This window comes from Pithys albifrons, chromosome 2 (assembly GCF_047495875.1).
Source record: "Pithys albifrons albifrons isolate INPA30051 chromosome 2, PitAlb_v1, whole genome shotgun sequence".
Classification (NCBI taxonomy): domain Eukaryota; kingdom Metazoa; phylum Chordata; class Aves; order Passeriformes; family Thamnophilidae; genus Pithys; species Pithys albifrons.
This window is the reverse complement of record NC_092459.1, coordinates 99533860-99560555: the sequence shown is the minus strand read 5'-3', so window position 1 is coordinate 99560555 and position 26696 is coordinate 99533860. Positions and strand designations below refer to the sequence as shown.

The 26696-nt window shown below is 40.7% G+C and overlaps 1 protein-coding gene across 1 annotated transcript in view; it reads right to left on the bottom strand.

The window, feature by feature from the left end:
* CNIH3 (cornichon family AMPA receptor auxiliary protein 3) overlaps nt 1-26416 on the bottom strand; it is a 46200-nt gene extending 19784 nt beyond the window's left edge. Inside the window, exons 1-3 of the mRNA XM_071579503.1 lie at nt 25975-26416; nt 4209-4277; nt 1566-1613 (exon numbers count right to left, since the gene is read on the bottom strand). Coding sequence (XP_071435604.1) covers nt 1566-1613; nt 4209-4277; nt 25975-26055 — 198 coding nt within the window. The 5' untranslated portion in view covers nt 26056-26416. The remainder of the gene's footprint in view (nt 1-1565; nt 1614-4208; nt 4278-25974) is intronic.
* Between the last annotated feature and the right edge of the window lie 280 nt (nt 26417-26696).

Genomic DNA, 26696 nt, shown 5'->3' with positions numbered 1-26696 from the left:
TAAAAGAATGACTTGACTTCGAGACATAAGAAAACAGGTATGTTGTTGTTTCATACAGAGAGATACAGGCCCAAAGCCACACAATGTTATTTTGAGGGATATATTTAGTGCTTGCTGGAAGCATCCTAACTGCCATTTTCCTGTATCAATATAGCTGGCACTCAATTCTTTATTGTTTTTCCAGGGTTTTAATCAACAATGACTCCTACTACATAAACTGCAGCTATTTTTAGTGATTGTCAGATTTGAAGACCACAAATCTCTGTAGTTACTGCACTTTCCTCTTCTTGCATATAATCTCTCAACTAAAACAAATCTGTCCCCAAAGAACTTTGAAGAAGAGGCTGAATTAACAAACTATTTAAGTGGACCAGAAGCAAGACAATCCCTTATGAATACAGTGTCTGCAATTAGCCAAAATGCTCCATTTTGTGGTTCACGACGAGGCTGAGGCTCAATGAAAATTAAACACTGATGCAGGCAAGGCATTCCCATGGGACTCACATATATTAACACATTACCACTCAGCAGTTGCTTTATGTCCAGGAAACTGGGACACAGCTTGAAACTGGCTGGCTGCCTATTTGATAAAATGGAAAGCTATTGGTGGTAAGTGTTTTCTCTTATTTTTGTATCGCAAGTGTCATAAACAGGTCTAGTAAGTATATCCTAACAGTTACAAGCTCATAATGGGGCCAACCAGACATGACTCAGGTTCTGACTGTCAGAGAATGACACAGATTCTGCATGGAGTCACAGTTGTGCCTCTGGATCATCCCAATCCCCAGCACTGGGTTTCCTAAAACCTCTAAGTACCTTAAAACAATTTTAATTCTTAGCTTGATTAGGGAACAGTCAGTACTACACATTTCAGTGATGACCTTTTTAAGCAAAATTGCAGAATAATTTATAGGTAGCTCCATTACTACTCTGCAGAACACAATGTGTAGAAACTTGAATATACAGAATAAAATAGTTTAGAAATATGATTATTTTTACTTCAATGGGAAAGAATCAAGAGGATAAATACTGTTTAGGAAAATGCTCTTTGAAGCCACAGATAAGTAACCCACAAATTACCAGCTCCTTCAAATCCCTCAGAAACTGAGGCATTCAGCACCTCACTTGTGTCAAGTTAAAATACATGCTATATGACTTTCCTATTCCATCAACCAGAAACCTTAAATATTAAACATGTAACTAATAAAAATGTTCATCTTATCAAATAGCAAACCACTGTTCAAGAAAAGGGTATTTTTAAAGCCTGTACTACAACAGTATCAGCAGTTTTATAGGACTATAAAAGAACCTCAAGCTGAAACTTGTTCCAGAATGAATGGACTGATGTTCTCAAGTTCAGTTCTTATCCAGACATCCTCTATTATGTCAACCTTTTATAATTTGCCTTACTCTGTCCTTACAAAGTCATCATGACTTTCACTTCTCAGTAGAATCCAGCCTTTCATCAACAAAGTGTGAGGATCAAAGAGAAAATAAATGCACGTCACCACTGGATGGACTTAATTCTCACCAACCACTCAAATCCCAGGCTAGTTTATGCTCACCTTTCGCAGGAGGAAGCAAATCCGCTCAATATTTCTCAGCCGCTCTCTCTGGGAAGAAATAGGGGAGGAAAGGCAGGAGATTAGCTCCTGTTATAAATTAAGACAAGATATTACAATTACGAGGGGCCAATGTTTTAATTAATGGCCACAGTGAAGCAATATATGCTGTTAATCTGAAATGATAGCACTGACTCCTTACCTACTGCTCGCAAGTCAAATGATTGACCCATTTCAAAACCCCAATAAGTTATTTTTTCATCTGTTACTGCATGTAGCAATATCAGCAGGGGATTCAAATCCTTTACCCTGAGCCAGAGGCTGAACCTGTTTTTTAAGTCAGCATTTGTGGCTCTACACAGAGATTGTGGCCAATCTATACCCCAGAGACTTGGTCTTGCGTTTTCAGGTACCCAGCATCTGGCTTCAAGATAATTCTGAATGGGAAAAACAACTGTGAAGTTTGTAGGGCAGCTCTTCCTCTATCACCAAGATGACTCCTCAACATGTGACATTAGAATTTAACTCGCTATGGAAAAAGAAATGTCCTAGAAATGCCACTTTAAACAACAGATGCATTCACAAATACTGAAAATCACTGCAATTAAGCACTGTGACTCAAATGATGTTTTAAGTTCAACCCACAGAAAGAAGAAAAATCAAAGACAGGTTTTCTTTTAAATGGCTCATAACAAGAAACTCAGCAGCACAACCAAATTTCACTGCATAACCCCATCACTGGGGTTACTGTGGAGCATTCCACTGTTGGTTGCACTGCAGAAGGCAGGGTGGGTTTGTTGTCCTCAGAGGACTATCCGATGATATTTTCACTTAGGCTTGGGAAAAAATGTACCAAACTATGAAACATTTTGTACTACACCAATGTGAGAAGCCAACTCTCCTTAAGTTTTTCACTTTTAAAATGTTTTAAGTTTGCCATAACTTTGAGTTTTATTTCTATTCTCCAAAGAAAAGTCTCTTTTGCTTTCCTGTCCCCAAGTTTAAGCTGTTTTTTTTTTTTAAAGTGTCATTTTGGAAAGGCAATGAGGCTGTGGCAGCTTGATAGGCACCAGAAAAATACTGTGCCTCTTTTTGGTGTCTCTGAGCTAAAAGAGATTCAGAAATTTTAGACTCACAGTTGCAAACATGAGAATGGATGTGTGTGGACATGGCTGTGAAGCTGCAGAAAGCTCGCTTGACCTTAGAAGGAGATAAGTGGTGAGGGAAAAATAGACCTTTCAATTCCCTCTAAATAGACTCCTAAGTACAGCTGACCTTGGAAGAGTAGGAAGTCTGTCTCTGATCTGTAGGCAATAGCAAGCAAATCAGGAAATTTGAATTAAATTCTCAGTACTGCCATTGTTTTTGCCTCTGATTTCTCTTTAATTCAGCCTCCTCTTGTCAAAAAGGCTCCACCATCTGCCATGAAAACATTGTGGAAGATATATGGGTAAACACCAGACATTCTTACTGTGCAATAAAGAAAACTACCCCACTAAATAAATGGAATATGGGCACAAGCAACTATGTATAGGGGAAAAAGGAAATCACACTTGAACAAAGATACAACAAATACCTGGTACATATAAATACACATTTCTTATGTGCAGTTCTCAAGATGGGAGGTAAAAACAGATAAAACAAACTCAAAATCAGATTACTTCCAGTAAATTCAAAACCAGATTATATCCACTGAAGTCCTCTACAAGATTTCTTCATTTAACCCCTTCCTTCCAGTCTCATTCTTTGACTATGCATTAGTGAACAGTTAAAAAAGCCTTCCTATTCTAAGATTCTTGTAAAGTTTATGCTTAAAATCATCAGTGGTCTAAGCAGTACCACAAATCCTCTGCTGAGTTATGAAACAAGGTTAAATAGCAAAGTACTAGCTATTGAATCTGATTATCATTTGCAGGCAATTCAATAACTTGATACCCTGTAGAGATCAAATACAACACCTGTCAAAATCATTGTAATTCCCAGTGAGATGATGGGGACCCAAGTTCTGCTCTCAGTTCTAGTAGTACAAACTATCTAACTGTGATCTGCTAAATCACCCTAGATTACAGCTTTTCTTAACAGAGGAATTTTGAAATGCTTAAATCTAGGCTGCATTTTTGGTTCATTAGTTAGAGCGGAGTTTGCAATCCCAGTGCGATATTTAACCTTTTCCATAGCAGAAGCAGCAGAAAATTATATTTACAGGAGCATTTAGAGCCCTGCTGTGGGACAGAGGTCCAGGAATGTGCCTCTTATCAAACCCACTCAAGCTTTTCACTCATTGATACAAGCAGTGTGGGAAAAGGTGGACATCCCATACTTGTACACAGAGGAGGTAAACTATTTCAAAATGGAAAACTTGTGCAACAGAATGAAAAGGTAAAAAAGAAATCATTAGCATCACATTATATATCCTTCAGATTTTGAATTTCCAAATTATTTTCCTGCACCCTTCAGCAAAAAGGAAAGCTATTACCATAAAAAGTCACCATCTGGCTTCCTAAGACTAGCCCAATAAATCAATTTTCCAAACCACAGTTGACTTCACAAGAAACACTGTATTAATTTCACTCATATTCCCTGACAGCTCAGTGTCTCCTCCCTTCCTGAGCAACTCCTTCTCAGCAGAGCCCTGGTGGTACTCACTGCGTGGGCTGGGTTGCACTGATCAATCGGGCTCTTGAAATCTGTCCGGAGTTCATCAAAGGCGATTATCTGAAACACAATTTTTTTCAAATATTGTAGTGAACACTCATTCAAACACTTATTTTCCCTTAGGGACTAGTTAGATGCACTGCCTCTCTTCCTTGCTTTACAGACAAAATATGGGAAAAGAGCTTCCCCAACACATCGCCCTCAGAACTAAGTTAAAACAAAACAAAACCTAGAACTCATTAATCTGTCACTCTATGGAATCCTATCTATAAAATTTTAAGCATTGCTGCTTTCCATATTTCTTCCCTTCTATCAGCTAGAACTCTTTTCTCAAATTTCCACATGACATAAAACAAATACATCTCCAAATTTGAAGGAAAAAGTCATTAGCTACCTAAAGCACAGAGCCAGATCAGCTCTAGTTGTTAAACCTACTTCAGATATTAATTCTGAATTAGTATCAGCTTTACTGTTATTCAGCTGCAATTTACTAACAAATAACTCCTCAAAAAGTAAACTATCCTAGAGAAAACATGCCCTTCCTGACTTCTGACAGACCTCACTAATGGAGAGATATCTTTTGCTCAAGTCCTTCAGTTTCCTTCATTAACAGATGGATTGAGACACACTTGTAATTACTGGGCTTTTAAAGCAGAGCAGATAAAAGTTGCTATAAAAATAATATTGTTTGAAAGTGTTTTCTTGGAAAGAAAATAGCTGTAATAATCCTCATCATATTTCATTCAAAGATCTCAGAGCATGTTCTTAACTTTATGTCCTAGTTCAGCAAGCCAGGACCAGTTTATCACTGTGTGTGATGTGACCAAAGCTGTGTATTCTACACCCTCTGTTTCATTTCTCGTGAACTGTTAACAATGGACCATTTGCAGCAACTGCCCAGGGCCCACCTGACCCCTCAGGGTGTGACAGACACCTGTGATATAAGAGCTGTAATAACTCCCTTCCAGCAAGTCGTTAGCACCTCCACACCCAGCCTGAGGTGTCATGTCTGCTAATGAGCCATCAATGATTCCAAATACCCCATGACTCACAGAGTCAGATCACCCATTGTGTAACTCCCTACCCTGGTGGAGGTATCGGGTGGTCCCACCTGGACCTGAGGGTATATAATCTTGGGGTTTGGGGACTTCTGGTACCATTTGTTGGATCCAGAGGAGAACCAGAATCTTGACTGGACTGCAACCATCATCCTCACCAACAGGTTTTTTGTTTCCCTTCTTTTTACTTTTGATTCAGGGGGAATCATGTGGGGCTCAGTACAGGACATTCTGTTTGTGCCCCAGGGGGCTGGATTGTACTTCTGGGTTTTGTGGGTTAAAACCAATATCTCTTTGTGCTATTGCATTTATTGTAATATTTTTATTAAAGAGTAACTCTGACTTATAATCTCTTCTGTGTTGGGTTTGTTTCTCCTGCCAGTTTACCTTTAAACCACCACACTTTATGTTTGCATGTTAAAACAATGATTCCTTTTTGGATAATTTACAACCCTAAGTCTCCATTCTCATTAAAGAGATCATGGAAGTATAAGGTAGCAGTCGAGTCATCAGTATATGAGTGCAACAGCCATTCTATGACATGCTATAGCAGCCTGCTGCCTAGCTGTCCAAAAAAGAACCAACTGGGTGTCAACACAGACCTGCTGCACGGGTAAAGCACACTCATTTTACAGATATGGAATGCAGGAGAGGAAAGCCTGAAAATGGCCTATCCACGAATAATATAATAACCTGACTAGAGGCTTGAGAATAAAGCCTAGAGCTACAATCCACAAATTTAAGCACTACTCCACATCCCACTCTAATGCTGCATTCATCACATTGAAGCACATTTAAAAATCAAAAGTGTGGCATTTTACAAGAGTGCTCTACAGAATTCAATTTATTCAACTATGACAAGTCAAAGCGGCAGAATAAACCACAAAGGAGACTATAAAATGTGATTCGAAGTGAAGCATTTCTCCCCATGGATGCAAGATCTCTACAAGTTAGGAAGTAGACCTGCAACGGTAAAAGAGCAAGTAACAGAAAGTGGGAGAGGCTTGGAGTACATTTGTGAGGGGTAAGGCTCACACCACCTCCATATTTAATACTTCTGGAGCAGTTCTTCATATTCTCAAACTGGACCAGCTGCTAAGAGGGTTAGAACTGTGCAAGTCGGACACACATGGGATTGGGTACCTTGTTGTAAGTAGATAGCAAGTTCAGCACTGACAACACTGACAGAAAGGGGGAAGGACAGCCCTGTAACAGGTAAGAGAGCTGTCTGTTCATAGCTGTGCCACTGATTTACTTCAGGAGTCCCTAAAGTTCTCTTTGCCTCACTGTACTGGTATTTACAGATGTAACTTTAAGAAATAAATTGTTAGGAGCTTTGAGTGACAGCTGTTTTTATTAACGTACAGCGGTTACAGCTTTTTCTCCACTGTAAATGTAGAGATCAGTCTTCCTTTCGGTACTCAGTAAGAGCAAAAAGGAGTTTGGGAATGTCACAAAATGTCAGTCAGTACAAGATGCATTTCATGCTGTGAGGAAAGACTGGTCTGAGACAAAAATATGGGGAACCTGAATACTGAAGTCATAAGACAGACCCCTTTCAAGAAGCTCAGAAAAGCCTCATTTGGCTGCTCTGAGAGGCAAAGCTGCCAAGGTAGGGCTCTGTGAGCTAACCTTGACTACTGCAGGTAAATCTGGAAGAAGTCCTAAATGACAGTTTGGAAAAGAGGTTAGGCTCAAATATACTGCAATTTTAGATTTCTTTTCTCGCTTTATTTATTTATTTCACAACATTCCCATCTCTCTAGACAAAATCCTACATTCTTTATTTGGTGACACACAATTTATGTTATGCTTGCATTATATCTGTGCGCCTTGACATAGATCTGATAGTATTAAGCATGTTGTTTTCAAGACACCATTAAGTGTAAATATAATAATCTCATAACCTTTTGAGATGTCAGCAAATAATGACAATGTTAAGAGACATTTCTACTACATCTGAAGGAGACTGAGATCTGGTATCAAGCACACATGATTTGAACAAAGTTTCTTCAATAAAAGTTTTGGTGTCTCTCTGGAAAGAGGCTGACAAAAATATATCCTCCTCAATTCTCATAATTTTATTTCAAAAACGTTCCTTTTTTATCTCTGGAAATAGAAATTTAGTGATGACATGAATTTAATTTATGAACAAACACATTCTTATTTCCTATTTTTCAGTCAGAGTGAAAAGCTTTAAAGTGTAACATTAGGCAGGCTCACAATTAGAGGGAATATAAACTCCACGTGTTTTGGGGGCATCTTTTTTCCTGTTTTTTGTTTAGTCGGTTGGTTGGTTTGTTTTCTGCTTTTGTTTTGTGTTGTTCTGCATTGTTTTGTTTTAAATCTCACAATGTTGGGTGTCCTAAATCCAAAACCACCACTGAGAAACAATGGACACAAAGCTGTAGCATCTTAAAATTGGTGGTGGCTCACAACACGCTGTGTAACTGTGCACTTGTCAGCATCTTGACAGAGTAGTTCATTTCAAGGCAAACAATATAATAGATCCCAGTCAGGGAACTTCACCATATGAATTGCCATTGTCATAATTTCACCTCTATAAATGAATGTATTTTATAAAGCATTCAACATCTTTTAGTTATCCAATCTAATTTGATCCAGGGTGGCAATTAAGACTACACATGGGTATCAGCTATCCCATCTCTCAAAAGGCTCCACTATATATGCAGACTGTTCCAAAGAAAGATGACCAATCTCTAGTCACAAAGCAGTCAGAATTTTGGAAACATGTGCCAGGGACTGATCTTACCCAGAGAAGAAATTTATTTCTGTTAGTAAATATTAATGTTGTACAGGGCTTCATCTGATATATATTTAGAAACTCAAAATAAAGAAACCACAAAACACTAAGTTATCTGCATGCTTGCAAAGCTATATCAGAAAAAAGTGCATCATGTTTAGCAGTAATTTTTATAATTACTGCAGAAACAGGACAGGGATTGAATGACCAATGAATATTGCACTACCCTCTACCTTGAGGAATTTTCCCTGTGGATCCACATTGCAAATCACTGCAGGAAGTTTGTTCTGCCACTGCCCTAGCCATGCTTTTTGCTGTTGACAGGAGTGTACTTGCGTGTGTTTTCCACCTAATAAAACTAAAGGTCTGTAAAAATACTGGTTGCAGTCTCTGGTGATTCACCCCATCTGCAAATCTCAGAACTCCAAGTGTAAGTCAGCAAGGAATTTGTCCCAGTTTAAACACAAACTGAATCAACAAGATTATGATAACATGCTTCAATTGCAATGATATTTATAAAATTTGTTTTCGTTACCTGCACTCTCTGTGCTTATCTCTCCAAACCACAAGAGCTTTGAATAATAAAGTATTCACATAAGATTGTACCTGAATTTTGTTTACTTCCTATGCTTATGTACCCATCAAAATGAAAATTTTACTTAATGCTAGAAATGAGTTATGATATCTCATTTTTAGTGAGGATACTTTTTTTTAATCACCGAGTTCTTACAGAAACATATTTTAATTGAGAATGTGATGTTTTAGGGTGGCAGTGAAGTTGGTGTGGGTGTGAATCCAGTGACAGCAAAGAAGTCGGATATTATTGCTTATAGGCATCTCAGTAAAGATAAGATAAAACAGAACTTGATGACAACCACACTAACCACAGAACAGAACAGTAACACTTAACATATGCTTCCTTGCCACCACCCTGTCAATGCACCGCAATCCCATCTTGAAGGAACTGTCTTTAATGGTTCATTTAAACAATTTGTCTTCCCCTCCACTGTCAGATGGAGCTTTCACAGTGCCCATGGGAGCAGTTCACAGACCATCTGCAAGCCAGCACATGGACAGAAGGTGGACTGGTTTAGGAGCAGGCTGTGCTCCTGAACTTTATGCCAGCCCATCAACTGCTGCATAGACATATTTACTGTGCTTGGGAAATCATGTCTGAACCATGGACTGAACCATATTGATACAAGCTGGGTGAGTTCCTTTGCTGGACTTTGTTGAGCAGGAGCAGCAATTGACACAACGTGTGAGAGGGTCATTCAGGTAAGAAGGAAAAAGGGCTTGAAATGGAAGAGGAGTCATTGCTTTGACTCAGTGGAGTAAGGGGAGCCCACAGAGAGATGCAGAGAGTGGTGACAACAAAGTGACAAACTGAGAGAACAACCTTTGCTACCCAATTCTTATCACAATACAAAATTAATCTGGACAGAAAATTTAGCTATGTGGTTGATGAACATTTATTCAAGATGGCTGTTTCACTTTTCCTCTTGCTCTTCTGGTTGACCTGATCTGGGTCATGCTACCAAGCATGGAAGACTATTCAAAATTGTAGGAACGGAGGGGCAAGCTGCCTCAAAAGCCAGAAACTTTTATCCTTTTTGCTGTATTTTATTGCTTATCTATATCCTCCTGTTAAACATCTCCTGTTAAAAAAGGAAGAAGGTCTCAAACCTTGGCTTTCATCATACCTCACCATGGAATGCTGTAGCTTCCCAGGCCAGTGTATCTGAAATGCTGGTTTTTGAGAAGTTTAACACTACAGTAAATAAAGAGCAGATAAGAAAATGAGATGAATGGTATTTCTTTATTCTCTTGTCTCTTCCTAATGTATTTCATGTTCTGAATATTACACTTACTAATTCACCATATATTCATAAAAACCAATAATAGCTAACAATGATTCGCAGTCATAAATCTCCCTTCAAGGCAAGAAAGGTCTTAACAAATGCAAGGAAAATATAATTTCCATTTTTCTATACAAGGAGAAAAAATGAAGCTCAAAGAAATCAAATTATTTACAGAATCAGTAGCAGAAGAACCAAAGTCTCTGGATTACTGCACCACATTAAGTGTAAGGAGAAACAAAGAATACTGTCAGTACACTGATTATTGTACTGTTGTTCATCTCTAGAGCAGAGCCCTGTTTTAAGCACAGCCTTTTTGGATTAAGATTGCAAATGGTTTTATGTCACTCAAGGGTAGAAAATCTTTCTGTTTGTCAGATTTCACACTAACAATTGTACAGCATTTTCTTGCTCTACTTAACTTGGATTTCACGTGTTGCCACCTTCAAACAAACCTCGGCTCAGAAACCCAAACACATTGCTAATGCAAACAAAGTTCTTGTGGCTCAATTCAGGGCTGCACAAACACACACTTCAGCACCCAGTCTTCATCTTTTTACTGAAGTTCTTTTGACTGTAAAAGGATGTTACATGCATGCCAACATGATTTAAACTTTTTAGGCTGTAATTGGAAGCTTAAGCTAACTTAAGTCATGAAAATCTTACTGTTGTTTCTTAAGCATTTAGGCCAGACTCAAAGACTTTTCCAAAAGAAACTCCAATACGCAAATTTAAAAAGGCATAATCTCCATTCTACAAACACAATGCAAAAGATTTCCCATCTACCTATAGAAATGGGGAGATGTAATTCTACTACTCTAATTAAATATTGATGACAATCCACAGAGAAAGGATCTCTTGCTGAGAGCATGTGAGCCCAAACTTACCTGACTGCACTGGTATAGTTACACCACTGTATTCCCCTGCATAAGTAAAATCTCTACAAGTGAAAATTAAATAAAACAAGCAAACCTCCCCAATCCTATAAAGATGGACAAAGCAGTATTAGTGTATCAGTTACACCAAATCAGATTTCCAAGCCTGCAGAGAGGTGCAAGAGAAACCACTGAGAATAACTATTTGGCAGACACCTGAAACAGTCCACCTATTAGTACAAGAATGAAAACTTCCATCCACATCATGAAAGGGACAGAAATGGACCTTCAGGAATACAACCATATTGTACAGAGCTTTGAGTGCCTTGAATGGAAAGCTGCTATTTCCATGAGTTAACAGTTTTTATTGCAACACTGTAGACCACAATTTGAAAAAGCAACCTGCTTTCTTAATGTAAAGAATTTACATTATTAATTTTGACAAAACTACTAAATAAACCTCAGCAGCTGCAAAATTCTGTTGTGAACACATTTCCAGAAGGATGACTTGACAAGCATTTATTGAGAGATTTCTACAACTTTTATGAAACAAGCTTTTAAAAATAATTTCATCCTACTGCAAGGTGAAACAGTTTTACTGGCTAACAACAGTATTCTGGTCACAGATTTCACTTGCTCACCACAGACACTGAAATATGTTTCCCAGTCATCCTGAAACAGATATCCACCCTCTCCTTCAACAGAGAGATGTCAACCCTCTCCTACAGGAGAGAGACAAATGTCCCACTAATTCCCCAGATAGAGAGTTCAAAGATTACCTGTGCTTGTATCACAACTTTATACCCACTCACTGTCTTCCAGTCTAGACCAGCTGAAATCCAGCCAGACAAAAATCATCTGTAGACATATAAACAGCATTTTGTTATGAGAAGGAAGACAAGTAGCAAACTGTGCAGGTGGGATGATGCTCATACAGCTATACAGAACCCATTTCTAAATAGGCTAATAGTTTTCCTCCCTGCAGCTAGAACACATTTCAAAACAGACCTCAAGTGGAGGAGGAATTTTTAAGCTAAGTCCAGACTGCCATGCTTCCTTCCCTCTCCAAAGGATTTCATCATTTTGTTGTCCCAATTATTTTTTTTAACCTTACATTACCGCATTCAGTACAGGAGAAAATTCAGAAAGTAGGAGTACTCCATGAATCAAACACACCACACAATTCACCCATCCCTGGGACACAAACAGTTGCTACCAATATTAAGAAGAAACACATTTTCAATTAGCATCAAAACTGGTGAATACACCACATAGTTCTGTGCAGAAAAAAACTTGCATGTGCTTAAAGATGGATTACTTAAGTTTAATTACATTCAGTGTGGTAGAAATAATTCTCCTACCTCAGCTGACTTAAAAAAAATCATGTCTTCTCTCTCTCACAAGGGAACCCAAACCATCAGGTTACTAATTTTTTGAAACAAGAATGACAGTGCCAGTTCCACTGCTGGTATCATGCTACCATGCATAAATATACATTTTACTGATGGGATTCCAGAGGCAAGAGAAGAACTCCATTTTTCTATATACAAACTTCATACAATGTGAGACCATTCCACTGTGTCTGGAGACTCTATGGGTCATGATAATGCTAATGTCAAAGTCTGAATCAAAGGCAGCAGGTATGAAGTTGGCACCCCCAAGTGCTTGTATGAGTGACCTTCTCCTTCTACGAACAAAATCTTACAGAGGATTTGACAGTGCTTCTCACCAGCCCTAAAGGCACCAAATCTGTGTGCCTTTGGAGGCTGGGGGAAACACAGGTTGAATCTCTGTCACAGTAGGGAACTGTGCATAAATCTCCCACACTCCCTGTACTTCTGACACAAGCTTACCACCAATGTTCTCTTCCTGCATATGGCCACCTTCTCCTATATGCAATGGGGTATTTTATGTGGATTCTTCATTAAAAACCCAGGTTTTTCTATTTAGATAACAAGACCAAAACTTTTGAAACATTTTGGTATCTAACTGCTTTGGATTTCTACGATTCAGCACCCAAGCCCCAAGATGAGGTACTCACAAGTGCATCAGTGACAACAAATTGACATGTCATTATCAGGCATGCTGTCACTTGTTACTTAGATACTGACTTGATCTGACAGTCAGGACTTGAAAAGTAAAAATTCCTGGTCACAGCCACACATTCAGCCAGTCAGGAAAGGGCATCACAGAATCACAGGATGGGTCAGGTTGAAAGGGACCACAGTAGGTCACCCAGTCCAACCTCCCTGCTCAAGCAGAGTCATCCCAGAGGAAATGGGACAGGATTGTGTCCAGATGGCTTGAACACCCCCAGTGAGGGAGACTCCACAACATCTCTGGTCAATCGGTTCCAGTGCTCGGTCACCTGCCCGCTAAAGTTCTTTCTCATGTTCAGATGGAACTTCCTGTGCATCAGTTTTGCCTCTTGTCTGATTGCTTGGCACCACCAAGAGGAGCTCAGCTCCATCTTTGTGGCACATCCCCTTTAGATACCTATGGATATTGATAAGATCCCCTCTTAGTCATCTCTTTGTGAGGCTGAACAGGCCCAGCTCCTCCAGCCTCTCCTGATAAGAAAGATGCTCCAGTCTCTTCATCAAAGCAAAGGTTAAGCAGAAGTCGTTTTAGCAAAGGTCATACAGACTCTTGCACCAGCCTTTTTCTTCTGGAAAGGATGCATACAAACACCACATCTGCAGATAAAATGAACAAGCATTTCCAGTTAATGAACAAGTTAGGCCAGAACTTCACTCCTAGTCTAGATCTCTTCAATGGGGCAAGCGGAAATTACAGGAGTTTGGATCTGAGCTTTACAAAGGAGATGTCAGATTTGTGGCTCTGATTCAGGGATTATCTAGTGCAAATGAACTGGTTTGCAGATCTCTCAACTAAATAGGGGGAGAGGAAAGCAGCACTATTTTCTATCCACGTGCAGGAGACGCTGGAGAACTCTGCTTTCAGCACAAGAGAGGACTCTTTGGCCTTGCTTCTCTTCATACTAAACTCCGTCTCAATGCAGAAAACACAATAAGAAATGAAACAACTAAGACGTATTTCTCACTAACTCTATATCACAGGTGCATCATTACAGATTAGTACAACTTATACCTGTATAAGCCAAGTTCTTCACTATCCAGCATTTTCCACACCAAATCAGGGACAGGCTAGACATGAGTAGGTGGAAGTCTTAGTACAAGATGCAGAAGGAAGGAGGAAGGATGGTAGTCTGGTCATGTTGGACCAATAGCAGGTTAATTATGGCTAGAAGCAATATATAACTGGCTACCAATAGATGTGAAAGGATTTATTATTCTGTCTTTTTTTTCCTCAAAATTAAAAGGCATTTCTAATTTAACCCATCTTCAATCAATGTGCTGCCATACAATGTTTCTACTTGTCTTTTTATTCTCATCAAAATTACAGTATGGGGGGATATGCAAGGAGAAGGATACAGATGCATTAAAGCCACAAAGCTCCATCTTTATAAGTTATTATCAAAACAAACTGAAACACTTTTTCTATTACTTAACAGTAAAAAGCTGATAATCCCAAAGCTTGAAATAAACAGGATGTTCCTGCTAAATAAACTCAGGGAACGGGTAGTAAACAGATGGGAAAAATGTACCAGAATAAATACAACTAGAAAAAATATTTCCTCCAAAGAAGAAGGTAAGAGAATGAGACAAAAAGAGAGGATTTTTTTTCAATAAGATAAAAGTCATGGGTGAGAGCCTGCACAGCTGGCTAGTGCTCTCTGTAAGCAAGTATCTAATCTTATCACCAGACCACAATTTGTTCTTTTCTTGAGCTTTCAAAGATTCCCACATATAGCTATAAGTTATCATTTTGACATTTTTAATTTCTGTTAAGCTGATACATGCTTGGGAGAAGCATTATATTCCTTTTCCATACACACTCTTTACATTTCCCCACAGGTTTCATGTTGCTGATGCTACTTTCACCCCACCCCACCACCCTCTCTTATGTTCTCTGTTCTTACCAGCAGTGGTTTATTTACATTCACCAAAATCCAGGAAACACATGCAGGAATCTGTGTTCTGTCACTAAAAAATCTGTTAAACATGTCATATATTATACCATACCCACACAGAAGACTCATTACCCAGGCTGTCCAAAAATGCCCATCACCTGAATTAACCATTCCTCCTGGATTCAGGCAGCCTTTTCTGCTCAAATAATTGCCTTCCAAATGAGAGTGCTGTGTTCTCAATCTCTTGTTAGTCACTTGCTCATACATAGATTTTCTTCCTCTCATTTCCTCTTTCCTTCACATCTTTCTCCCTGAAGTCCTCCCTCCCACAGTCCCATTTTCCCTCTTCCCACACCATTTTTATTCTCCATTACCCACTGAAAAGTGGAGTCCTACCAATGCTGTCTTGGAAAGAAGCCCAGAACAGGCAGAACTCCTGCTGGATCTGTGCTTCCTGCCTCCCAGTGACATAGCAGGAGCCCAGCTGGACCAGCAAGAGGCAGGACAATGGAACAAGGACTCTTCTAACGCTGGCAGCATCAGGCAGGGATGTCCAGACAGAACAGCTTCCCAAGTTTTCTTTCCCTGAAAAGAGGCCAGGCAGAACTTGGAGGAAATAACTCCAAGGCCAAGGTACACAAACACATACATGAAACATCCTTCAGCCACACAGCTGTGTTTGCAGGGCTAAGGCAAGGGGAAGCAACACAGCAGCAAAGTAACTGTGGTTGCAGAAGAAGGGCAAGGGGAAGGAATGGACACAGGACCCTGCAAAAATGATCTAAAAATTTAAAGTAAATAACAGCAGCCCCAAAAGCATCCTTATCTGTTTAGCTACATTCTTATGAAACTCCTTAGTTCATTTACAGGAGCACGATTAAGGCTAAGAATACATTTCAGCGAGCTCCAAACAGGCCTGCCACTTGGATGATCAGCAAATCAATTTTTTAAAGGATCTGCTAATAGTGTTTATGTTACACTGAGGGAAGAACAACTCTGAAGCACATGCAATCAAATTGATTTCAGTGGAGCCTTCATTATGTTTGCTTATAAATGCCCATTCTGTAAATGTGTAGGGCAGTTTCTATTTAGATGGTGATACAATGTGAACTATTTAGCCCAAACTCATAATGCTATAAAATAATGCATCCGAAGATTGACTAAACAATTAAACACTTGAATCCATGACTCACACACAGCATGAAGATGGTTGGCATTTAAATACATTTAAAAAATCAAATGTCATTCTATTTTTAAAAATGGTGCTCATATCAACAATGCCTGGCACTTGCACGCTGTCTGTTATGAGATGATTGCAAGGACTATAAGTTACTAATTCTCACCATTTTACTGTAAATCTCCTTAATATTTTAAGCTTTTGTTCTTCCAGCAATGTGCTTAAACTTTGGGATGTATTTAACAAAACACAACCTATCTTTGACAGCTAGAATACAATACGACCCGCAAATGCATAGAAATACAAAAGGACCCAAAACCAACCCACAGATTCTTCATGACCTATTGCATTTGTGAGAGAGTTGCAAGTAGTGTACTGTGGGTCAACTCAATGATGGCTTTATTTCCTCATCTCCCTTATGTTCTGCTTCATGTGTTCACATTGTCAAAACTGGACCTGCAAGTTCAGCACTCCTGCAGTATCTTGCTGAGAAAACCTACTTCCATTGTGAATGTTTTGTGATTTTAATGTAACTTTTCACAATGGCATGCCTAAAATAAATCCTTGCTTTATAGTAATACCTTTTCAATTGGAAGTGGAAAAATTGTAGAGACTTTTGTCCTGCCTCCATAAAATGCATTGATATTCCTCTGAATTTAAACCTATCCTCTGTCAGTTTAAGGCCATTCCTCCTTGTTTTATTACTATATGCCCTTGCAAAAAGTCCCTCTCCATCTTTCTTGGAGGCTGCCTTCAGGTACTGGAAGGTGCTGTAAGATCTCACTGGAACCTCCTCTTCTCTAGGCTGAACAACCCCAATTCTCTCAGCCTGTCTTCACAGGAGGGGTGTTCCAGCCCCCTGAGCAGCTTTTTGAAACTCCTCTGGACCCACTCCAAGAGGTCCACATTCTTCTTACACTGGGGATACCAGGGCTGAATCCAGCACTCCAGGTGGGGTCTTGCCAGAGCAAAGCAGAGGGAGAAAATCACCTCCCTTGACCTGCTGCTTTTGATGCAGCCCAGGATATACTTCGATTCATGGCTTGCAAGCTCACATTGCCAGGTCATGCTGGGCTTCTCCTCAAACAACACCCCCAAGTCCTTCCCCTCAGGGCCGCTCTCTGCCATTCTCCACTCTGCCTGTATTTGTGCTTGGGATTACCCTGACCCTGGTGCAGGACCTTACACTTGGCCTTGCTGAACTTCATGAGGGTCACACAGGCCCACCTGTCGAGTTGTCAAGGTCCCTCTGGATGGCATCCCTTCTCTCCAGTGTGTCCACCACACTACACAGCTTGGTGTATTAAACCTTCTGAGGATGCACTTGATCCCACTGTCCCTGTCACTGACAGACGTTAAACAATGCCAGTCCCAATATCAGCCCCTGAGGAGCACCACTCGTCCCTGGGTCTGCTGTAACCCTGTTGGAGGCCACCAAATCTCTCAGGCATGATTTGGCCTTAGGAAAGCCATGTTGCCTGTCACCAGCTACTTCTTTATTTTCCATGTGCCTTAGCATAGTTTCTAGGAGGATTTGCTCCATTGTAGGGGTGACTGTGAGTGCATCCCTTAAGTAAAGCAGTTTAGAGTTCTCCCTTAAAGACAAGAGAGCTACATGGAGTGTGTGTGGTGTCTTGTGACCAATGAGATGCTTTGGTGTATGTGAGGTGAATGGGCTAGCCAATAATGTCATGACATGTTGGATGTGAGAGGATATAAAAGGTGTGGATGTTACTGAGAATAGAGGTAACTACTAGAACTATCTACTACTACTTCTACTACTATTACTATGAGCTATGAGGAAACTGTGAAACTGTCTTGAATAAGCTCTCTAAGTTGTAGGCCTTCTGATAAAACCTTCTGATGCCTGCTGTGCCTGAGCTCTTCGGACCGTCATTCATGCTGCCCCCTGACTTGGGATAAGGGCTACCCCTATAAATGATGTCCCCTATACTCCATGATCTTGCATTCAGTTTCCTGGCGTGGGTTTCACAGAAGTCAGCACAAAGCATTTCTAAGTGCCATGCACCAAGAGGACAAGACATAAAAGGCAGAAGCTGCATCACAGAAAATCCATCTGTGTGCAAGGGAACAGTGTTCAAATTAAAAGGAGTAAAGTACTGGAACAAGTTCCCAAAAAAGTTGTTGACTCAGAGAATCAGAGAATGGGTGTGGTTGGAAAGGACATAGTGAGTCATCCGGTCCAACTTCCCAGCTCAAGCAGGCTCATCTCAGGCCACATGGCACAGGATTGTGTTCAGATGGTTCTTGAATATCTCCAGTGACAGAGACTCTACAACCTGTCACCTGCACAGTAAAGAAGTTCTTCCTCATATTCAGGTGGAACTTCCTGTGCCTCTGTTTCTGCCTGTTGCCTCTTGTCCTCTTGCTTGGCACCACCAAGCAGCGTCCAGCTCCATCCTTCTGTAGATACTTAGAGACATTAATAAGGTCCCCTCTCAGTCACCTCTTTTTGAGGCTGAACAGGCCCAGCTCCCTCATCCTTTCTCCATAAGAGAGATGATCCAGTCCTTAAATATCATCGTAGCCCTTTGCTGGACCTGGTCCAGGAGCTCCATGTCTCTTGTACTGAGGAGCCCAGAACTGGACACACCACTCCAAACACAGCCTTGCCAGGGCTGAGTAGAGGGGCAACACCACCTTCCTTGACCTGCTGGCAATGCTCTTCCTAATGCACCCCAGGATACCTTTGGCCTTCTTGGCCACAAGGGCACACTGCTGGCTCAGGGACAGCTTGTTTTCCACCAGGACCTCCAGGTCCTTCTCCAAGGAGCTGCTTTTCAGCAGGTTGGCCTCCAGCTTCTGTAGGTGCCTGGGGTTACTCCTCCCCAGGTGCAGGATTCTGCACTCGGCTTTGTCAAATTTCAGACTGCTCTTCTCTGTCCACCTCTCCAGCCTGTTGAGGTGCCTCTGAAGGCTGCACAGCCCCCTGGGGTATCAGCCACTCTGCTCAGCTTCGTGTTGTCAGCAGACTTGCTGAGGAGGCATCTGCCCCTTCATCCAAGTCATGGATGAATAAGTTAAACAACACTGGGCCCAGTACTGAACCCTGGGGGGACACCACCAGTGACAGGCCCCTAACTAGACCCCCTGCCACTGATTACAGCTCTCTGGGATCTGCTGGTCAGCCAGTTCCAAATCTACCTCGCTGTCCACTCATCCAGTCCGCAGTCCCTGAGTTTGTCTATGAGGATGCTGTGAGAGAGAGAGATAGTGTTGAAAGCCTTGCTGAATTCAAGGTAAACAATATCCATCACTCATCCCTCGTCCATCCGGGTAGTGTTTCATATCTCCACCCATGGAGAGTTCATAAGGTATCTGGATGAGAACTTGAGCAGCCTGGCTTAACTATGAAATTAGGCCTGCCCAGAAGAAGAGATTTGACTAGATGATTTCTTTGATCCCTTCCAATCAAAATTATTCTATGAATGTTTAACTATTTCTTTTAACAGGAACTCAATATTTATGAAGTTGTAATTATTATCAAGGAACACAGGAACCATTCTGTTAATAAAATTGCATCTTGGTCTCTACACAGCATCATGATCACAGATTGAGTTTTTTTAATGGTAACTTTCAACTGTGAAACACTAGAACTTGACCTAGTAGATCAAACAGTATTTGACACTCCTCTGCCTTTACCTCCTCAGCTGACTCTGTCCTGTGACTTTAAGTGACTTTTTTCAGAGTGGAAATAATTCCTACCTGTTTCATGTGGGAGAGATACTTTGTTTCCAGAGAAAGTGGAAGTGTTTTCCAAACTACCACCTCCAGAAGAGTAGATCTGTCGGTATCCCCAGTTTACAGCTTAAGAGAGACCTAGGTCCATTGCTTGGTAGGGTCACCTGCCGCTGTCAGCAGCAGCAATTGTTAGAAATAAATGGCGCTGAGGATGAGGAACAGGCCAAAGAGGTATCTGTTATCTGTATGGAAAACATTCTTATTATCTGCTGAGCTTCTTACTCTTTCTGAAAAATATTTTGCTAAAAGGATATTTATGTTGAGGTGAGGGAAATCCACTAAGCCAGGGGGCTGAGTATTGAATTCAATGTTTTAAGTGTGACTTGACATAGTATGTGGTGGCTGAATAAACAAATAGTGTAACAAGCTATAGATTTATGCCTCAGACTCAATCTAAGAGTTGTACTCATGGTCTAATAAAATATGACAGCTATATTGCCTTGCTTATTAACAAGCATAGCAGTTTTTAAAAAGCTCTAGGAATACATTATTTACCAATTTGGTTCTAAAATCCCTTTAGTAAGTAGATTTTCCAACTAATCCTAAACTGAAATCCTACACTGGATGTGTGACAACCAAATAACATTTAAATAGCTCTCTGCACATATTGTGGGAGGCACGAGACTCCACAGAATAATTTATTTTACACAGATAATGGAGTCACTGTGGCTTGTGAAGCATCTGCAATTACAGCCCGTGGCAAACACACTTACTTTAAAACCTTTCTCCAAATAAATCTCATCATGGCAGTTCAAGCATATACAGAGATTCAACTTAATCTTTCCACAGCATTTAAGTCTGTGTTAAAGCCCAAGACTTCTATGATCTTTTTAATTATTTTTTAAGCATGACAAGGTAACTAAACTGAAATATACTTCTTTTCCAATATATAAGATACAGTTTGCTCCACAGTCTGTGCTGCCTGGTCTAATATCTGACTGTCATTATTAATGAGACAAACATTTGAATGAAAAGTTGTAAGGCAACTGTCAAGCTAGGTTATAGCCAGACCAATCTGGTTGTACTCTCTTTTTAAAAAGAGTGGAAATATCAGACTCATTACTTAAACTGTCATGACTATAAAACCTTCAGGGACAATGTGCTTAGCCACTTAGAGAAGAAAAGATGTCTTCAAGAAATATCTATAACATACAGTTACAGCATTTGTGCTCCCATTCATCAAGTCTTCATCTGATTTTATTTTTAAGCATGTAATTACCCAGCTTTCTCAGATAACAGCATTAATGACTCATTAAAGAACAGTACTGAACTTCAATATCTGAAAGAAAATTCAAACTTGACCACAAGCCTGTAAGGAAATTACTTCCTTTTCAAGGCAAGCTCTAAAGCATTGTAAAGATGTTAAATTGAGATGTCTGGGAGCCTTTAGTGGTGAGGAGCACAGGTTTGAGTGAGCTCATAGATCTCGTTTCTGGTTTCAGGTAAGGCAGAGAGCTATCCTCCAAAACTAAGTTATAGAAACAATAACACACCGATACATAGAAAACATTGATAGACCAGCACATAGTTTGTGACCAAAGGATTTTGCTCTACTGAATTTCCTATCAATTCAAGTGTCAAAGGACTCTCTCGTGTACCTTTTATGTATCTTCAAAATTAGGCTAGGAATTTCATGACGATGCCTAAGTAAGTCAAAACACTCACAAAATTCCACATACATAACTCTTGGAGAACTTTAGAATTGTCTATCTAAGTTGTTGAAACGTGAGTACTAATAAAATACAGCCCACATCACCAGGACAGCACAGTGAAAAATAACAGAAGTGGCAATATCTTCTATGTAAATAGCACCTTCTGTCAGAAGGCAAAGTCATTCTAGGAATAGATGTTAAATAAAGTGACAGGCAGTACTTGCAGTTTAGCTCCATTACTCACACTTAGCAAATAAGAAAAAAGGCATAGATAACTCAAGCTGTCTGATAAACTTAATGCACAAAGCCATTAGCAGAAACAACATTGAATACAGATTGTGAGGGCTTCTTTCCCTCGTGTTTGCAAAGAAGGATGCTTTGATTTAAAACTACAAGTCGATTTTAGCCTATGCTACTCTGCTCAATCACTGCCTCCCACTGTTTTTAAGTATACCTGTGAACTTGTAACTTTTAAGTGAGGCTAAAGTCATATTAAGGTAGTTTATCAGCATCACACTTCAAAAGAGAAATAGGGTGTGCATGGGGGGCATAATACAAAAAAGTTCCATGTTCTGCTGGTTTATACTTCTTATACTTGGCCCAAATTGCTGCCATCAACTTCAGCGCACACAACACTTTGTCATGCCAAAGAGCTGTTCCTGGATTCATCTGAGCTCACAATTATGTCAAAATACTCCGAAAAGCATTCAATATGGTACAACTTCTCAGGCTGGCACCATAAGTCTTTTCACTGGCACAGTACTTCTAATTTCTGGTAATCCTTAAGTAGCACTGGTTATGAAGCAATCGCACACATGCAAAGATAAAATTGTATGACTTGAAAAAGAGATGGCTCACCACAGAATTTTTTTTTTTAGGCAGTGATGTTCTTGATATTTATGAATTGGTTTACTGTGGTATTATAAAGTGGAACACCTTGAAAAGCTCTATTCTTAAAGCTTTCCTTTAAATAGCAAATCTCAAAGCAAGTATTTTCATCTTAAAATACCACAAAAAGGGAAGAACTCACATTACCCCCAAAAAATATGTTTTAAGAGAATAATGCTACGGGACTCCTCACAAGCATGTCAGGACAAACAAGCCACAATTTTGTCAACTTCATTCAACTTCACTTCAGATACTACTTAGTGGGGCTACACTAGAAATGATTGTGACATGTCAAGTGTTGTTGGGAGTTCAAAGAGACTTGACATAGCTCAGTTAAACGTTAACTGGAAGCTAAATCTTAGTTCAAGATAGTTTAGGAATGGAGTAAAACTGATAGTAAAAAACTGTATATATGAAGACAGTGAAACAAAGTGTCTGTGATAGTAAGAAAACCATACACTGTTCTTGAGTTTACAACAAGATGAAATGAGGATATGAAATTATGTACCTAGTAAACTAAATTCTGCTGTTAGTTGTATCACACAACCACACTAAAATACACTCAGCTGCATTAGTCCATTTGAGAGGACACCTTGACCAAAACACATTTCAATGACACCTCAGCCACTAAAACAGCACAATTCCAACTGTTTCTACACCAAAAGCAATGTGTTTATACTCAAATCAAGAAAGCAAGCAGAAAGGTCACTATCCTCTACTAAATTCTCTACTACTTTTCCATGGAAGTGTTATGAAAGCATCCCCTTCTCCATGATGTTTCTGGCACTGTGACATTACAGCTTGATGTATGGGGGTCATTGAACAACCTACATGGTTTAACAATTCCTGTGTCTCGGAGAGTCCTGTTGGTACTATGGGCTATGTGGAGACATAATGTTCAGCCCTTTTCTTTTGTTTAATGTGTATGAGTAAAATTCCAGCAATAATACATTGAGATAATACTTGTTCAGAATTAAAACAAATGTTTCTGATAGTATCTAATTTGATTTTGGGAGATCTTGTTTTGGTTTTTTTTAATTATGACAGACACCACTGGCTACATATACAAGAAGATCATTCAGAGGCACGAAAAAAAAGTTGTTTACATGTTCCAGACGTCAGAAGCACTTTATGTATTTTATTTACAGTTCCTTTAAAATGTTCTGACCAGCTTCATTCTGTCTGCTCCCAAGGAGTAGGGAGCACAGGAATATATAGAATCTTTAACTTCTTTGAAGAAAGGCTTCAGAAAAGCACTGTGCCCAAAACTAAAAATCCTCATTTTACTCTCTTGTTTTGGTATTACTTTTTATTGAACCTATGAGATCAATATTAATGAAAATTATAATTCATCTGACTTGCCAGCAGGAAGAAAATGAAATTTTCTTTGATCCACTGTTTGTTCCAGGTAACTGACCAAACCTCAGTCAGCTTCAGATTAGAACAATATCACCAGATGCTACAGTTTTTTCTTATCTTGTAAAATAATTTACAAAATATAAATTCTCATTCAGTCTTAGAACCTCAGAAATCTTTCAAAGTGATGGGACACTCAGATTAATCAGCAGTTTAAACCAAATATGTTTATTAAAGAAACCAAACAAACACCAAAAAAACCCTAAATAAACAAACAAACAAAAAGCCCCCACCAATTTCGGTGGGAAAATGCACTTACTGAAATGCTCTCCCCTTAGGAGAACCTATTTACATTATATTTACTGTCCCTTACACGTATATTACAGTGAAAAAAAAAATCAAGCTAAGCTACAGGGAAGGAGTAGGAGTTTTGTTTCTTGTGAAGATTTTCACAATTGAGATGTTTGAGGTAAAAGAAACTCCTATGACTCAAGACATAAGTTACACAAGAAACCACACTACAATTCTTATAGAAAGGATAATAACAATCCTTGTCCTTTGTATATGTGGACAACATATATGCTTAAAAGTTTATTCCAGCAGAGTGTTGAATCTGTTGTTCTATGATCTTCCTTGTCAAGACATCTATTTTAATAGAATTATTATCTATTTATAAGAAAAGATGGTACCAAGTCTTGCTCTATTACAATAGAACAGCATTTACAGCCATTTTCAATTTCAATTCCTAACAATTTTTCAACAGATAATGCATAAACATGAGCATATTGACAAAAGGTTTTCTTTCCTAGTTGCCTTACAGAGCTCTAGAACTGAGAGATTGCTCTCACGAGTTTATAGACTGAAAGTTGAAAAATTGTTTCACTAAGAGTAAATGTGCAGTAACTACACTTATTTATGGAAGAATAATTTGCCAGATTTGCTTGCAGTACTGTATGTCTTCAGGCAACACCTTCAGTCCAGGAAAAAAAGAGCACAGCAACAGACTTCAAATATATAAAACAATCATTAAAATTGTTACAGTAATAAAAACCTTTCAATTTGTAGCTAGAGATTTAGAGTAGAATACACTATTAACTCTAAAATCTTTGAAGAAGCTGTAGAATTCTCACTTTTAGGGATCTAAGGATTTGTGGAACTGGAGGAAAGAAAACATGAACATCATCCAAATTTACTACTCCTTTGTTTCAGAGCAGTGCAGTAGCTGCCTGCTAGAGATACTTTTCAGCCTTGCAGTACTTGACATCACTACAGTACCTGGCATTATCATCACACTTTTGTGGTTTTATTAATAAAAAGCAAAACTTGTTACTGCTCCATTAAGAGTACAAAATAATTAAATGTCATGGCATTCTCACGATAGAAGAATCTGTTTCATAGTGCTAATACAACTAACCTAGCAGCTTTGCTTTCAATACAAATAAATTCTGCATCTCCCTTGCTTGTTAGTTAAAGGAGATTTTATCTTACTCCATCAGATTGCTGTAGAGGCATTCATGAGACTTGCCCTATTTTTCAGGTTGTCCTCTTCCATCCTGAATGTTTATGGCATGGAGTTATTTGTGTAGCTCCATGCTACACAAGCACTGTAAATAATTCCAAAATATGTAACCGTTCAAGAGAATTTCAAATTACATGTAACAATAATTTCATTACTGAGGAAATAAACACCTTCTAAGTTCCATGCTTACACCTAGTACAGTCACCCGGTGTACAGTGAGGAGTGAGCACCAACACTTTCCAGGGAAATTAAGGAGGGTGGACTCCAACATCCAGCTCATGCACTGGAAGGATGAGAGAGTTTCACATTCAACCCCGACTTTCCGAGAAGTTATTAATGCAGTAATTACTGAAAGAAAAACAACCTTACTTCTTCAGTATGTATGGGGCGGTTTCTCCCTCAAAACGCTCTATTCGCAGGCAAGAACAACAGATGTGCCTACCTGGAAGACCTCAGGTGTGAGCACCACGGGCACCGTGCTGGCGCCACGGGCACCGCTGAGCTGAGACCTCAGCGCAGGGCTGGGGCAGCGCTCGGGCTGCGAGCGCTTCCCGGGAGCGGGAACCGGCTGGCACGGGCGCGTGGCCACCGGTCTGTACGCTCAGGAAAGTGTAACAAACACCGGCACCCAAGCAGAGGTGTCACGGCGCGGTCTGTCCGTCCTGGCACCGCCACTGCCGGGGGGACAGGCGGGGGAAGTGCGGGACGCATCTCCCCGGCCCCGCGGGAGAGGGGCTGCTCGCCCAGCGCCGGCCCGTCCTGCCCGCCCGCTCCCCTCATGGCACGACCCTCCGCACCAGCGGCTGGAGTCCCTTCAGCGGGAGGGCGCGGGATGCGGGGCTGGGGTACTCACATGCCAGATGGCGAAGAAGATGAGGGCGGCGCAGAGCACCAGCGACAGCATGTAGCAGAAGGCGGCGAAGGTGAAAGCCATGGCGGGGAGAGCCCTCCGCGCCCTCTTCACCGCTCGGGAGGTGCCGGCGGGCAGACGGGAGAGCGGAGATCCCCGAAATCCCAGCCCGGCGCAGTGGCCGGGCAGCGCCGCACACGCCGCGGGGCCGGGCGGCCGCCGCGCCCCTCGCACCGCTCCGCCGAGCCCGCCCCGACTTCGCAATGCCCCCGCGGCCGGGACGCCCGGCCCAGCCCGGCCCCTCCACCGCCCTCCCTTCCCACGGAGGAGCCGCGGTGGGCGGCCCCGATGGGCGGGTCCCCTCGGCAGGGGCTGCGGCGGGGCTCGGGGCTCGGCGGTGCGGGGCTGGCGGGGGTCGGGGCTCGGCGATGCGGGGCAGGTGGGGGTTTCCTGCCACCACTCGAGCAGCGTCTGCAGTCAGCGCAGCGTGTTTCTGACTGAAATCCTGTCACGACAGCGTGAGAGGAAGAAGCGTAGGCTGGGATCGGTTCAGGCCAGATCCTGAGAAGATAATTATATGTCTAAACTTGAAGGGCTTTGGTGGGGGTTTCTTAATTAGTTTTTTTCCCTTTCAGGATCAGGTAAATCCCATGAAACGCGCCCCAGGTCCGTGGGGAGGCCAGTGCTAGTGTGTCCGTCCTCTGATGAAGAGGGAAAGGACAGGA